Source organism: Nuphar pumila, chromosome 1, assembly GCF_984573655.1.
Source record: "Nuphar pumila chromosome 1, dmNupPumi1.hap1.1, whole genome shotgun sequence".
Lineage (NCBI taxonomy): Eukaryota > Viridiplantae > Streptophyta > Magnoliopsida > Nymphaeales > Nymphaeaceae > Nuphar > Nuphar pumila.
In genome coordinates, this window is record NC_143249.1 from 38,923,234 (window position 1) to 38,940,025 (window position 16,792).

The window sequence follows — 16,792 nt, forward strand, 5'->3', positions numbered from 1 at the left end:
TGAATCCTTGTGGTTCTTATGAACGATCTTTTGGTATTTTTTATTGAAGTCATTTGAAGCTTTGTTTGGTGATAATCCAAAAACTCATTTTCTTACATGGTATAAGAGTTCGGTAGTGATCAAGCTAATTTTTTTGGTGCATAGGGAAGTGTGTCATTCAAAATTTGAAAAAGAGGTGACGTTCTTTTCAAGTATATGTGAAATTGTGATCATGCATAAGCTTGGAGGAGCACTCGTACTCATTATCCGTGGTGTACATATTATTCTCTCTCCTCTTCTTCTCTTTTACTCTTCTTTCTTTTTTTCATCATTTCTTTACCCAAACCTTGTAAAATGGATGACAATGATAATGTCACCATTAAACTCAACGATTCAAACTATATTACATGGGCTGCAATTATAAAACACCTTATATGGGGAAAGGGGCTGTGGGGCTTAGTGGATGGTGTTAAATTGTATCAACTCATGTATATATATATATATATATATATATATATATATATATATATATATATATATATATATATATAGAGAGAGAGAGAGAGAGAGAGAGAGAGTGATACATATGCATATATATTCTATGTCACAAAGATTCAGCTAGCAGGGTGCTACACCCGCATCGACGCGGGTGTGGGTGCGGGTGCAGTCAACCCAACCCTGGGTGCATTGACCACACCCAGGGTCATTTGTGTCCAACTTTTTTATTAAAAAAAAATGTGTCCAATTTTTTTATTAAAAAAAAAAACAAATTGTTCTGGGGGCGCTGCCCGCCAGGGGCGGCCTCCCCTGGACCGCCCCCCCGCTGACCGCGCAGCGAGACCCGTGCTGGGGGGAGCCCCCAGACCCCCTTTCTGCAAGGGCAAAAACTTTGAATCAGACTCCACAACTCATCAGCTTGACCCCTCCCATGCACAAAGAGGGCGCAAGGAGGGGGCTCGACCCCTCCCCTGCACAAATTATATATATATATATATATATATATATATATTTTTTTTTTTTTTTTTTTTTTGCCGCACCCCCGCACCCAAGTTTTTTGAAAGTGCCGCACCCGCACCCATGTGACATAGTATATATTATATATACGCATAGGTATCTACTATTATATATATATATATATATATTCATTATGTAGCCCCAGGGGCATTTCTGTCATTTCCTATTTTACGCATATTCACATCTTCTTAGACAACTTATTGAAAGATATAGAGAGAGGAACAAAGATTTGCATATGGTTTTTATTGATTTAGAGAAGGCATACGATAGAGTACCTAGGGACGTTCTCTGGTGGACAATGATGAAGAAAGGTGTTTCTCTCAAGTACATTAGTATAATTAAAGATATGTATGAAGGAGTAGTAACCAATGTCCGCACTTGTGGAGGGGTGACAACCAATTTTCCGATAACGGTTGGGTTACATCAAGGATCTGCTTTAAGCCCTTTCCTATTTGCGATAGTGATGGATGAGCTTACGAGATCAATTCAAGAAAATGTACCGTGGTGTATGTTGTTTGCTGATGATATTGTTTTGATTGATGAGTCTAGAGCTGGGGTTAATGCTAAGTTAGAATTATGGAGACAGACATTGGAAGCTAGAGGTTTTAAGTTGAGTAAGAGTAAGACTGAATATATGGAATGTCGGTTTAGTAAGCAACGAAGTAGTGATGGGAGTGTAGTGAAGCTTGGTGAGCAAGATATACCGGTGAATGATTATTTCAAATATTTGGGATCCATCATTCAAAAGTATGGAGAAATTGATGGAGATGTAAATCATAGGATAAAGGTTGGGTGGATGAAATGGAAAAGTGCTACTGGAGTGCTGTGCGATCGTAGAATGCCATTGCGGTTGAAGGGAAAGTTTTATAGGACGACTATTAGACCCGCTTTACTATATGGTACGGAATGTTGGGCTGCCAAGAGACGTCATATTCAAAAAATGAGTGTAGCTGAGATGCGGATGCTTAGATGGATGTGTGGAAATACAATAAAAGATAAGATTCGGAACGAAGAGATACGTAAGAAGGTAGGTGTTGCACCCATTGAAAATAAGATGCGAGAGAATCGTTTACGGTGGTTTGGACATATTCGGCGAAGGCCTAATGATGCTCCAGTTAGAAGGTTGGAGAAATGGGAAAATATATTAGTTAAAAGAGGTCGGGGTAGGCCTAGGAAGAATTGGATGGAGATGATAGGAAAGGATATGAATGCTTTGAACCTCTCCAAGGACATGGCGTTGGATAGAAATGATTGGAGGAAAAGGATTCATGTGGAAGACCCAAAATGAATTTCTTTTTTGGTTCATATCGCTGACCCCAATTGTTTTGGGATGAAGGCGTAGTTGTTGTTGTTGTTTGTTGTTCACACTTGTTAATGTGCATGTAACTTTTCTTTTTTTCTTCTTTTCTCTTTTCTCTTTTCTCTTTTCCTTTTTCTTTGTTTCTTTTTTCTTTTCTTTTTCCTTTTTACCTTTTTGACTAAAAGTCAAAGGAGGGGGAGACGTTGGACCCCCCTCCAACAGTTGGAGGGGCTCCAACGTCTAGTAGGAGCCCCTCCTTTTGGTCTCCGCTTGTATTATAAATAGGGGTGTATCCCCACTATTGTAATTCATTCTCGTGGGAGCCTTTGTGCTCACCTTTGCTCAATAGATTCAATCTTTTGCATTTCAAGTGTTCTCTTTGTACCTTTGTGTATTTTTGTTCAAGTGTTCTTAGTGTGTCTTTGTATACCTATCCCTTTATGGAGCTTGTGCTTATAGTGCACATCTTTGAAGATATTTTTACAGATGGGACCGATTTGGAACCTAAGTTAATTCTTACAAAGATTGAAGGTGAGAAAGAAATACCTCTTACAGAGGTTGAGAAAACCAAAGTCGTTAGCACTTACGAGAAAAACTAGAAGGAATGAAGAATGGGACGTTCCAAGATTATGTCTTGGCTCATAAGTAGTGTGGATATCAAGAAATGTTCAAGTCTTGCAAATTTTGAACATGTTAATGATACGTGGGACTATTTTAAGAGAATGTATTCTCTTAAAGACATTACATATGTGTGCAATTTACAAAACCAAGTTTGGAATACGGTTCAAAGGGACAAAAGCATTAGAAAATACTATAATAGCTTGTCCGAAATATGGGAAGAGTTGACTCTTCTTGAACTAAAGTGGCATTGTCCACAAGACATGAAACTCCGCCAAAATCAAATACATGTGGAGCACTTTTTTCAATTTATTAATGGATTAAGATCGGAATTTGAATCAACCAAGTTCATTCTTATTCATCGAGGAAAGGTTCCCTCAATAGAAAACACAATAGAAGAATTAAGCATGAAAGAGAATAGGCTCAAGAATAGAATCATCAAAAGTGATGATCACTCGGTTCTAGCCGTATCTAGACCGGGAAACCATGTTCGCACATACAAACCTCTAAATTATGGGAGAACAAATTATGAGAAACACGGTAATGAATTTGAAAAAAGGAAAGTCGTTTGTTACTATTGCCGAGAACCGAGATATATGAAAACCTATTGTCCAAAATTGAAGAAATCATATGAAAAGAAGGTTGCCTCTGTCGGACCGCCTCAAGAATCAAGTAAACCATCCATTGGAAAAATGTCCCTAACACAATTAGTGGAGGCACTTCAACCACTACTCAAAAGAGCATCTTCATCCACTGGAGTCGTTGTATCTTCCGTCGGCATCTCCGACCCTGGTAAATCTTTTTGGCTCCTTAACTTAAGGTGCTTCTTTTCATATGACACCAAACATTGATATGTTATCCGAATGTCATAGGGTCAAATGTTTTTATCGCTGATGAAACATCTCTTGAAATCAAATGAATAGAAATTTTTTAAAATGTTTTTCATAACTCAAAAAGGTTTTGTATTCCACAAGTTAGATATATTCTTAAACTTAACCTAAATCTTTTATCTGTCTCTCAATTGTCTGACCATGGATGTAATGTATCATTCTGCTCTCGTAGATGTCGAGTGCAGGATCACTAGTCAGGGAAACTGATTGGGGAAGGCCATAAAGAAAGAGGCATATGCTATATGAATTTTTTGGAAATACCCAAGAATACATTATTTTGTAATGTTCAAAAAATATACTTGGATCTATGGCACAAGAGACTTGTTCATCCTAGTGTATCCAAGTTCCTATTTTTTTCAAAGATGAAAAAATTTTGTAATTTTGAAACCTTTACATATGAAAAATGTATTCTTGGAAAAATGAAGAGATTACCTTTTCAAGAAAGAACCTTTGTCTCTTCACGACCACTTGAGTTAATACATTTGGATGTATAGGGACCCGCACCTGTTATATCAGAAGGTGGTTTTATGTATTATGTAATTTTCGTAGATGACTTCACAAGACATACTTAGATCTATTTGTTTAAACATAAATCCAAAGTTTTCTCACTTTTAAATATTCATAATCTAGTTAGAAATCAATTTAAGAATGATATTTCAATTTTTCACACTGATTCAGGGGAACTCTGTATGGTATTACGCATCAAAGATTATGTCTCTATACTCCTCAACAAAACGGTTTAGCAGAAAGAAAGCATAGACATATTATAGAAACAACAAGAACCTTACTCATTAAGCATCAAGTACCAAAAACTTTTTGGGCTGAAGCCACTACAACTACAGTTCATCTTATCAACAGAATGCATCTTCTTCATTAAACAATATATTTTCTTTTCAAAAACTTTTTAAACAAATTCCAAATTATTCTAGGTTAAGGCTTTTCGGGTGCAAATGTTTTGTTTTTTCTCACAAAAATGACAAACTATCCCCTGGTGCTATCCCTTAAGCCTTTTTAGGATATGCAAGTCATCAAAAAGGCTATAGATGTTTTGATCTTAAAACTAAAAAGTTATATGTATCAAGGAATGTATCCTTCTTGGAAAAAGAAAGTTTTTTTGAAAGTGAGATCTCCAAGGAAATAGATGAGTATTTGTTTTTGTTGGACTTAGTTCTAAAAATTTATGAAGGTAATATCGATGAAAGTCAAGAAGATCAAAATGACACGACAAATACAGAATCATTTAGTGATCATCAAGATTGTATTCAATATTCTAGGCGAGGTAATTTAGAAAAACCATGTGCTCTTGAAAAATATAATAAAGAACAGGAACAAGTGTCAATCAGAAAGTCATCTAGAGTGTCCAAAGTTCCCCAAAAAATTGTCCTATGAATCTGTTTTACCAAAACATCAAGCCTTCATTACCTTAATACACTCCTACGTAGAACCTTCTAACTATGCTGCAACAAAGGAACAGTCTGAATGGGTCGAAGCAATGACAGCATAATTAAAAGCTTTAGAAAAAGTTAATACTTGAACTATTCAAGATATTCCACCAGGTAAAAAGCCTATAGGTTGTCGATGGGTATAAAGTTAAAACTAAGAGTGACGGCACTCTTGAGAGGTTTAAAACTCGATTAGTTGTCAAAAGCTATTCTCAAGAATATGGAATAGACTATTAAGAGACTTTTGCTCTAGTTGCTACAATGACCACAGTTAGGATCTTAATAGCTCTAGCTTCTTCAAATAAATGGTATATATATCAAATGGATGTTAAAAATGCATTTTTTAATGAAAGTCTAGATAAAAAAGTGTATATAGAACCATCACCTGGCATCAATATTCCAAAAGGAAAGGCTCTTCGGCTAAATAAAGCTTTATATGGGCTTAAGCAAGCCCCAAAAGCTTGGTATGATAAATTTAGTTAAGTTATGCTTGATTTTGATTTTCAATCTTGTCTTACTGACACAGCTTTGTTTGTTAAGAATTCTGATGCAGGTATTATTATTATTCTCCTCTATGTAGACGACATGATCATCACTGAAAGTGATAAGCAGGGAGTTGACAACATTAAAAAAATTCTTAAAACACACTTTGAAATGAGTGATTTAGTTCTTAAAATTCTTTTTTAATATAGAAGTTGCTTATTCTTCTAGATGTTATTTGCTCACTCAGTCTAAATTTGCCCTGGATATTGTTGACAGGTCGGGTATTTCAGACAAAAAACAGGTTAACACTCCCGAAGTTGTAAACATCAAAATGAAGATTGATGATAGAGAATCGCTTGAAAATTCAACACCTTACAGACAACTTGTAGGGGCACTATCTTATCTCTCTATTACAAGACCTAACATTGCGCATGTCGTCCACACAGTAAGCCAATTTCAGCATACTCCTACCACTATTCATATGTGAGTTGTTTTACACATTATTAGATATATCAACTTTTTTTGTCTGCTTCTTCCTCCTTATAGATTTAACAGATTATACTGATGCAGATTAAGGAGGTGATCCCAATTATCGATACTCAACTACTGGTTTCTGTGTATTTTTAGGTGAATCATTAATTTCTTGGAGGTGCAAGAAGCAACAAAAAGTTTGTCTCTTGTCAGCTAAAGCCGAGTACAGGACTATGGCTACAACCACTATGGAAGTAGTCTAGCTAAGGCGTTTGTTTCATGATATGAGTGTTGAAAGTACAGGAACATCAAGACTATGTTGCGACAACAAAAGTTTTATTTATATTGCTAGCAACCGGACATTCCACGAACGCACCAAGCATATTGAGATGGACTGTCACTATGTGCGAGAGGAATTTCTACATGGTACCATTGATTTTCCCTATATTTCTTCAGAATATCAACTAGTAGATTTCTTTACCAAACCTCTCGCTGCTCCTCGATTTCACTTTCTCTTGGACAAACTTTCGGTTATTCAACCGTAAGTTTGAGGGAGACTGTTAAATAATGTAATATCATATTAATCTTTTTTCTTTTTAGTTTAGTTATGTAGTTTAGTTGAGTTTAGTTAGAATAGGTTTTATTCTTTTTTTTTTAGTTTTTTAGACATTTTTCCTTTTTTACTAAAGTCAAAAAGTAAAGGAGCTAGAGAGTCGTTGGACTCTAGAGTCGTTGGGAGCCCAACGACTCCCTCCTCACCTCCTCTTAAGTGTATTATAAATATGGGGCCTTGCCCCCTTGTAAGATATAATTTTTAGAGGGTGAGGCTATTCATGACATGCATCGGCTGCCTTCATTTTATAATTCCTTTCATTTAGATATTGTTTGTAATATGTTTCACAGTTTTACTTTTCTTTCGTGCTCAATCGTAATATGAATTGGAGTGGCACTATTGTAATGTTTTAAGTTGTGTTGACTTTTGTGTACAGCCCTTTTTGGGGTTTCTCTTTACTAATAAAAAAAGAGGTGAGCAGCCTCATCACCAAGAGAAAAGAATTGAGGTTTTGAGGCATCATCATCATCTTCCTTCTACCAACCACCATTATCCTATGTATCTATACAAAATTGTCATGGTATCGGAGCCATCCATTTACATTCTCCTTCATCTAAAATAAACCCATCTTTTATAATCTATTCTTTTTCTTCCTTCCTTTCTTCTTTTCACTTTCTTTATTCCTTCTCTCTTAAGAAACTTCCCTTTCCGCTCTCCTCTCAATCTCCTTCCTCTTCAGTCCCTACCTATCCTTGGGTTTCATATCCACGGATTACTTGTGGTTTCTAGAAATCAGCTGACATCAGCCAGCACCCTGGCTGATGTCAGCTGAGGTCAACTACTTGACACCACTCTTTGGCATCAGCATTGATATCAATTTATGTAACATGGACTCTTCTAGCAGGGCACTGCACCAGCGTCACACCCGCACCCATGCGGGTGCGACACTTGACACAACTTCCTTTGTGTCAGGTGAAGTCAACTAAACTGAGGTTCATTTCTGTCCAAAAATAGATTCAGTTAACCCTAACCAAGTCCAGTTTTATCTATATTATATATATAAATATATAAATGCACACACATACACGTAGTGTTAACTTAAAACTGTTAAAAATTATATTTTATATATATATACCCTCCTCACAACCCCGCACCCAAGTTTTTTTTAAAGTGTCGCATCGCCACATCCACACCCGTATCCGCACCTATGTGACATAGGTACCAATCCCTTGTTGATATTGATAGTCTTCCCTTCTTTTCATTAAACCTTTGCCTTCACAATCCCTACTTAGTTTTCCCCAATTTCAATAGCATCTTTGCATCTCCTTTAGTGATAGATAGTGAAAATCCACAATTTCCCACTATGAATCATATTGGGTCAGCTTCAATCCATGTTCCAACTAATCGTAATCTGAGTTCCCACAATCCTAGCCTTACAATCACACCAAACCCTAATTCTAACCTTATTCATCTCACTTTGCCTCAAATTTCCTTCCCCAAGATTCTGCAAGTTAAATTATGCCAATTATTTCACTTGGAAGCCAGTCATTGTGCCACATATCAAGATTCTTAGGCTATTGAGGCACATTGATGGGAGTGTCAATGTCCTTCCACCCATTATAACACATGAAGATGTCAAGGAAGATGGTTCCAAAGAAGCTTTTATGGTCCCTAATCCGGCTTATAAAGAATGGGTTGTGTGTGATCAAGTGGTCGGTCTACCCATGGCTTAAGATGTGGGAGGATGCTCTTCATGAAGCGTATGCCAAAGTATCTCTTGCAAATGTGCAATCCTTCACAAGATGCAAGGAGAACAAATCTATTTTTGATAACTTAGCCTATCCGAAGCAAATTTATGATCAATTGGCTATGGTGGGACAATCCATCAATGAGCATGACAAGGTTCATTATGCTAAAATATATATGTGTGCATATATACTCATATATATATATATAATCTATATTGTAATAGTTTGCCTGACAGGGGCATTTTAGTCTTTTTATATGTAATTATAGTTGTTTATTAGAAGCAACTATATTTTCTTTTTCTTTATTTTCTTATCTTTTTTTCTTTTTTGTTTTTCCCATACCATTGGAGGCCCCACTCCATAGAGTCGTTGGGGCCCCAATAGTCTTAAATATGATCGTTGGGAGCTCCCCAACGTCTCTACGAAGGGAGTTGATAATTTATGAAAATGCATTCATTATTATTATTAAATTCATGCATTTATGTGTCTTTTACTGTGTTGATGCCCATGTTTATGATGTTTCAGGTGTCACGGAGTGACGGCTCGAATTTTGTTCAATTAGGAGTTAAAACGACAAAGTTATAGTCGTTTTACGGTTTTTGGAGCGAACTTCGAGGAAACCGGTTCTCGATCCAGCCCAAATAAAGTCTGATGGATTTTGGATCTGATTTACACGTGACCAGCAACCCAATCAAGTCAGATCCATTTGGTGAATATCGTGCGCTACGACAACAATAGAGTCTGTGTGGCTTAAAAGTCTTCTCAGTGATATGGGAATAATCATCTCAACACCTTCAAAGATGTGTTGTGACAATAAGAGTGCAATCTACATTGTGAGCAACCACAACTTTTATAAGTGAACTAAACATATTTAAATGGATTGTGACTATGTGTGTGATGAGTATATGAGAAAAACTATCTTGTTGTCGTATATCACATCAGAGTATCAGCTGGCGAATTTCTTTCACCAAAACACTTCCTGCTCAATTTATTTTTCTCCTCAACAAACTTTCGATTATTTCCCCGTAAGTTTGAGGAGTGTTAAAAAATATATATGTATATATATATATATATATATATATATATTTAATAGTTTTCCCGACAAGGGCATTTTAGTCTTTTCACATGTAATTATAGTTGTTTATTAGAAATAGTTATTTTTTTCTTTATTTTTTTATCTTTTTTTTTGTTTTTCCCATACCATTGGGGGGGCCCACTCCATAGAGTCATTGGGAGCTTCCCAATGTCTCTATGAAGGGAGCTTTCAATGGCCTCCTAGACTATGTCACATGGGTGCGGGTGCGGGGGTGCGGCACTTTCAAAAAACTTGGATGTGGGGGTGCGGCAAAAATATAAAAATATATATATAAAGTCCAAAAGTTGAACATAAATGACCCTGGGTGCGTCAGGTTGACCGCACCGGGTGCCTCACCCGCGTCACGTCGTGTCAATGCAGGTGCGGCACCCAGTTGGCAGAGTCCTTGTGACATAGCTCATAGATGTATATAAATAGGAGAGGTGTTCCACTTATATTTTTGAATGCTTTTTAAGCATATTATTAATAATATCATATTCTTTTACTTGTTGGTGTTGCCCTTTTGGCTCTTTGTATTGTCTCATAGTGGACTTTTGGCCTTTTGCTTATGCACTTTTGTGCTTATATTGTGCCTTTGTAATTGTCCACTCTTGGACTTGTATGTGTTTTTGCATTTTGTTCTTGTAATTCTGCATACTTCATTACACATTATACATTATGTGGCTTGGGTGAAAAACACAAGAATTTATGGTGAATTTATCCATGAGAGACCAATTTCCTACATTTTCATACTTGAGGCCTCTTCTCCTCAACCGTGATGCCATGTTTGGCAAGAAACCTAGCACCAATGGAAACAATAGCAACAGTAATGAATCACATGAGGTGCTATTTACCAACAACACTTATGGGGGTAATGGTGGTGGAAAAGGAAGAGGTCGCAGAAATCCTAATTATGGTGCAAGAAGAATTCACTCATGAATACCAAGAATTTCAGAAGCAATAATGATGGGTGTGGCAACTTTGGTTTCAATGACAACTATGGGCAGCAAGGTAGTGGTCTTGGAGGTGCATCCAACTATGCTAATGTTATTTGCCAAATCTATGAGTTGAAAAGGCATAGTGAAAAGCAATGCTCAGACCGCTTTAATGTCACTATTCTTATCAGTATGAAGTTCATTAACACGCTATTGGGCAAGGAGAAAATAGCAAGGATATATAGGAAGATAGCAATATAGAAGCAACTTCCCTCTCTTTTGACTCCATGGTTATTAGTGATCCCCACGACTCTGCATGGGCTGCAGATAATAGTGCTACCAACCATGTCTCGGGCAATCCTCGTATTTTTTCTTCCCTTGTCCCATTTGTTAGAAAAGGTGCTATAGTTACTGGAGATGGCTCTTATCACTCTATCACGCATGTAGGGACAATGATTCTTAATGTTAATTTTTGTTGCATCTTGCTTAACAATGCTTCCTTGTTCCTGATTTTAGGTTGTCAAATGCCTAAGGAAAATCATGCCTTCTTTATCTTTACTCCTGATTCTCTTTTCTTAAAGGATCAGCATACAGGACCATGTTTGCTAGGGGAAAGCAATCATGATACCTATGCAAGTCTACCAACCCCAACCCAAATTTTGTCTTTTGCAGTTGAAAATGATTTCAACTTGTGACATCAATGGCTTAGCCAATGTAGTTGTGAATGTCCTAAGTTTCGTTCTAGCTCTAGTCGTGTCAATTTGAGGAGCTCTTACACAAATGATCGTTACAAACTTTGCTATGATTGTCAATTAGGGAAGCATACATGTTTACCCTTTTCTTTGAATGCAATTGTGACTTCTCCTTTAAAGCTAATTCATTCAAATGTTTGGGGACCTGTGTTTGTTGCTTTTTTATCTGGTCTCATTATTATGTTACATTTACGGATGACCACTAGATTCACTTGGACATTTTTCCTAAAGAGTAAAACTTTCAAAGCCTATGCTGAGAATCATTATTCTTTGACTATCTGTACCTTTAGAAGTGATGGATGAGGAGATACTCATCTCAGTTGTTTCTTGATTTTCTATGGGATATACACCAGGTTTATTGTCCTCATACCTAGGGATGTCAATGGGTCGGGTTTGGTTCAGACCCATGTAGAACCAGACCCAAACCTGACTTGAGATGATGGTATCGGGTCCGGACCCAGGTCTAATCGAACCCACCATAAGAGAAACCATACTCGGATCCTATAAGGATTACATGAACCGGACTCGTACCATACCCGGTAAAATAATATTTTTTATCATTTTTATATTGAAAAATTGCAGATCTTAATCGGAACTCAGGTCGGCCCCGGTCTGGTATGAAATTTCACAAACCATACCCAGCCCCATATATTAATTGGACCCTTCAGGTTCGATCTGGATTCTAATCGGGCCTTACTACTTATCACCAAACCCTGACCTTAAAGGGTTTGGTACGGGTCAGTCCAGGTCAAACCCGACCCACCCCTACTCATACCCCAAAGCAGAATGGGGTAGAGGAGAGGAAACATAAGCAGATAAATTAGAGAGAGAAATTAGATGACACCCTCACTCATCTTTAGTAGTGGAATTCCGATGGGGTTATGGACCAAGGTTTTCCACATTGCTGTCCACATCATCAATCGGCTCCCTACTCTTGTTTTAGAGTGCAAATCATCTTATGAGCTTCTTTATGGGAGAACACCAGATTATAAGTTAATGAAAGTGTTTCCTTGTTTATGTCATGTTCACATTGACAATAGCTAGAGAAATAAATTACAGCCCAAAACCATTACATGTATATTTGTTGGATATTCTGATTGTCATAAAAGTTATCGATGCTACAGCATGCAGCACCGCGAGCTTTATACTTCTCACCATGTCCCTTTTGATGAAGCTATTATGTTAGACCTCCACAGATGGTTGAGATTGAGAATCAAGATGAAGAGGCTGACAGAAAATATCAAAGAATGTGTGAGCCCTTCTTTACAGATGCTGAGGAAAAAGAAGCTGGCCAATCTCCAAATGATGACAATGAGCCCACTACTGTCCCAGCCAATCCAAGAGAAAATTTTGAATCATTTTACTGAGAAGATCAGCCTAATGCCTCCGCCACAGGTGAATGATCAAAGGGAACAAAATAAAGAAATGTGATACAATCAAGTAAAGAAATGATCTCCCTAGAGCTGCCCAAAGATGACTTTATACAAGAAATACATCCCCAATGCGAAGGCCAAAAATTTCAGAATGTGTATACAAGAAGATGTTGAGTTGAAGAAATGCATGAAACCTCATCCCATGAGCGCATAACTCCTGTCTCCAACAATGAAGGCTTGAGAAGATCAACCAGAGGGAGGCATCCATTGAAAGATTTGTGTCATGTGAGGCATTCACACATGAATTTCAAATTTATTTCCATGTGAAAGAGCCAACATCATATCAGCAAGCAGCCAAAAACTAAAAGTGGATAGATGTCGTGTGAGAAGAAATGGAAGCAATGCACCTAACCAAACATAGATGATAGTGATAAGGCCCCATGACAAAAATGTTTTGAAGCAAATGTGTTTATAAGATGAAGTATAAATATGATCGAATAGTAGAAAGATTCAATACAGGGCTTGTAGCAGAAGGATATAATCAACATGGTACAGATTATGAAAAAAAATCAGCCTAGTTGTCAAAATAGTTTTAGATCGTGTCATATTGACTCTAGCATTATCTCTTGATTGGCCTTTGTTTTAGCTTGATGTAAAGAATGCCTTTCTGAGATTTGAAAGAAGAGGTGTATATAGAGCAACCCATAGGGTTTTATCAAGCTGATCCAAGAAACTTTGTTTGCAAACTAAAGAGGCCAATATATGGTTTGAAACATGCTACAAAAACGTGGTCCCAAAGTTCCCATCATGCAATGAAAGATCAAAGATTCAATAGATCAATTTCAAATAATTTCCTCTTTACATATCATGGAGACAAAGGGATTGTCATAATCTTGGTATATGTTGATGACATCACTATCACAGGAATTCGAGAAAACTTATTGGTGAAGTCAAGGCATTACTAAATAAAAAGTTTAAGATAAAAGATTTGGGACTTCTCAGGTACTTTCTTAGGATTGAGATAGATTAGGATAAATGAAGCATGAGGCTCACACAATAAAAATATGCTTTAGATATGTTGCAGAGATTTAACTCAGTAATTGTAAACATATTTAGATACTCCAAAGGCTCTCAGAAGGAAATTGTCTAGGCATGATGGCGAGGCTCCAGAGAATCCAAAACTCTACAGAAGTATGGTCAGGGCTCAGCAATATCTTACCATTACTAGACTTAACATTGCTTATGTTGTCAACCAAACATGTCAATTTATGCATTGTTCCACAATTGTCTAACTGGAAGCATTCAAGAGAGTAATGAGATACGCCAAAGCTACAATCTTTCACGGGCTCGTTTATCATAAAGTTGAATGATATAAGGATAGAGTCATCATTTGGGTTTTCATATGCAGATTGGGCAAGAGATCCTGACTCACGCAGACCAGTTTCAGGATATTGCATCTTTATAGGGGACAACCTAATATCATGGAAGAGTAAGAAACAAAAAAGTGTGGTCAGATCAAGCACAAAGGAAGAATACAGGGCTCTAGTAAGTATTGTCTTAGAGAACGCATAGCTTAATAATAACTTAAATGATTTGGGAGTTCGAGCAGGATGATCTACCATATATTGTACAATAAAAGTGCTTTGGCTTTTAGCTATAAATCCAATATTCCATGATAGACCTAAGCATATTCAGATAGATTATCATTTTGTTCATAAAAAAGTTGAGAATGAGGAGGTGAAAAAAACTGAATATGCGATATCAGAAATACAAGTTGCAGATATATTCACAAAAGACCTTCCCAAAGATAGATTCTGATTTCTGAAAGGCATGTTGTGCATGTTGCAACTAGATGTACGACTTGAGGGGGAGTGTTAAGGGACCTTTGACCTGTCAGAAGGGGCATTTCAATCATTTTATAGAGGCTATTCATGATATGCATCGGCTGTCATCATTTTATAATTCCTTCCATTCAGATATTGTTTGTAATATATTTCACTGTTTTACTTTTCTTTTATGCTCATTTGTAATATGAATTGGAGTGACATTGTTGTAATTCTTTAAGTTGTCTTGACTTTTGTGTACCGCCCTTTTGAGGTTCTCTTTACTAATAAAAGAAAGAGGCAAGCAACTTCCTCACCAAGAAAAAAGAATTGAAGTTTTGAGTCATCGTCTTCTTCTTCCTTCTACCAAGCACCATCGTCCTACGAATCCGTGCATAATTGTCACCAGCGAGATCCCACTAGCAACGGTGTGATATCAAACCTCTCTCTCTCTCTCATTGGTTTCCTATATTTTATTGTAAAATGTGTTGCTCTAACTAACGAATCTATTGCTCTAACCTGACTAATATAATTAATGAATTCATTGCTCTAACCTTTTGGTGAGATCATGGATATTCTTTGGCACTTTGAAATTATCATGATATTGCCACAAAAAAACTGAATTTAAGTAAACTCTTTAGCTATTTTTTTCTATCTTCTGTTTGTCTTGCTTTTAGTACTATTATGAGTAATGAATTTGTTTAGATTTTTTCTCACATTTTGCTGTTTTTTTAATATTCATTTATGAGGCTTATGCCTCATTTCATAGGTGGGTTATAGTGCCTTCCTATGCCTCAACGCTTTTTGCAACACTGAAAAAAGAAGAAAGGTTGTGAGGCAAGAATGAGAAAGAGGCCGGCAGGATTACCTCATCATATCCATCCCGTGACGTATCTCCAAATAGTAGACCATGTTTGCTATTTCCTAACCTCCAAGAAAGACTGTATTAGTTAGTGGTCATCTGGTGCTCAACACCTTCAATTTTAAAAAGAAAAAAGCACGGTGGATGCATCGATCAGTCTATGATTGAATGCCAGCATCAATCCCATACCATCTGTACCTAATTTATTAAACCACATCCATTTCAAATTGGAAAATGAGTTTATCTTAAGAAGAACATAAGGCAATCATCAGTTCTATTCTTATTTTTCAAATTATTCCCCACAGGAACTGTGAATGAAATATCAAACATTGAGAAGGGTTTCTAGCAGTAATTTTCACAGTTGTCAAGCAAAATTTTAGCTTATTTGCCATCGCCATGGAACAAGGAACCTTATGATGCTGCATAGTTTAACCACAATCACGCTTAATATCAACAACAGGTAAAACAGCCCAAGAACTAAACCATCGTAAGCTTGCACAAGCAGGCCTCAAAAGATTCCCCAAGTATAGTTCAGGAAGTAATGCATAAATTTGGCATCAGAGAGAGATCTTTCAAGCCGAACCATAGGAAATTCTCAGTTGGATGATGATGATGGAAAACTCAAAGAACTCATAACTTGCCAAAATTGCACCACTCCTTTCATCACCATCATTTTTTCTACAACATGTCGCACCAAGGAACGATTCCATTCCAACTGAGCCGATTCAACAATGCAAATTCTCAGTAATAAGACCATCAACAAACCAAAGTCCCAAATGAGGTAGATAATGGCAACCCAATCTAGGTATGGTCAATCCAACACTGCTTTCACTGCTAGGAAACGCATAATCTACCAGACAAGGATCATCCAACCATTTCTAAGAACAAGTAATGATTTTCCCAAGGAATGAATTCTCACCTGAATTGAGAAAATCCAAGAAGGAAAGAACGATTCGACGGGAAATCGGAGAATCGGTTCTCAATTTCGCCATGAAAACGAGGAGATAGGATTGTTGCAAACCGACCGCTCTGGTTTTCTCCCTTTGGCAGATTCCCCGTATCGTTTGCTTGCGATGGAAGAAGAGAAGAGAAGGGAAGTGAAGAGGTTTCCTAAATTCGCTGCTGTGCGCCTGGCTTCTCCATCGGTTTGACTTGCCGCGTTCCGAGTGCGGTCAAGGACCAGGGCTTAATAAGCGGACCCCGCCGAATCTAAGAGCGCGAATGGGCCGGGCGGACCCAGAGGGCTTGGTCCAGTACCTGCTATTGGTCCACTAGTGGACCTTCTTTTCTCATGAGGAACGGTGAGACCACCCCCAAAGTAAAGACCTGGCCACAGTGGACCATGCCTGCCAAACTTATGGTTGCTTCTTTTGACAGTATAAAACCAGCAACCCTCCTCGTGAAAGAGTCACCTTAGTTCAACTACTGTATAAGGAGCTGACCCCTAAAGGATTTGAACCTAGACCGCCTGTCT

At 37.4% G+C, this 16,792-nt stretch overlaps 1 protein-coding gene across 1 annotated transcript in view; it reads right to left on the reverse strand.

Annotated features, from left to right (window-relative positions):
- The window catches only part of TPR8 (Tetratricopeptide repeat (TPR)-like superfamily protein), a 60,558-nt gene extending 44,097 nt beyond the window's left edge, over positions 1-16,461 (reverse strand). The window contains exon 1 of the mRNA XM_089997180.1: positions 16,238-16,461. Coding sequence (XP_089853306.1) covers positions 16,238-16,310 — 73 coding nt within the window. The 5' untranslated portion in view covers positions 16,311-16,461. The remainder of the gene's footprint in view (positions 1-16,237) is intronic.
- Positions 16,462-16,792: the final 331 nt, after the last annotated feature.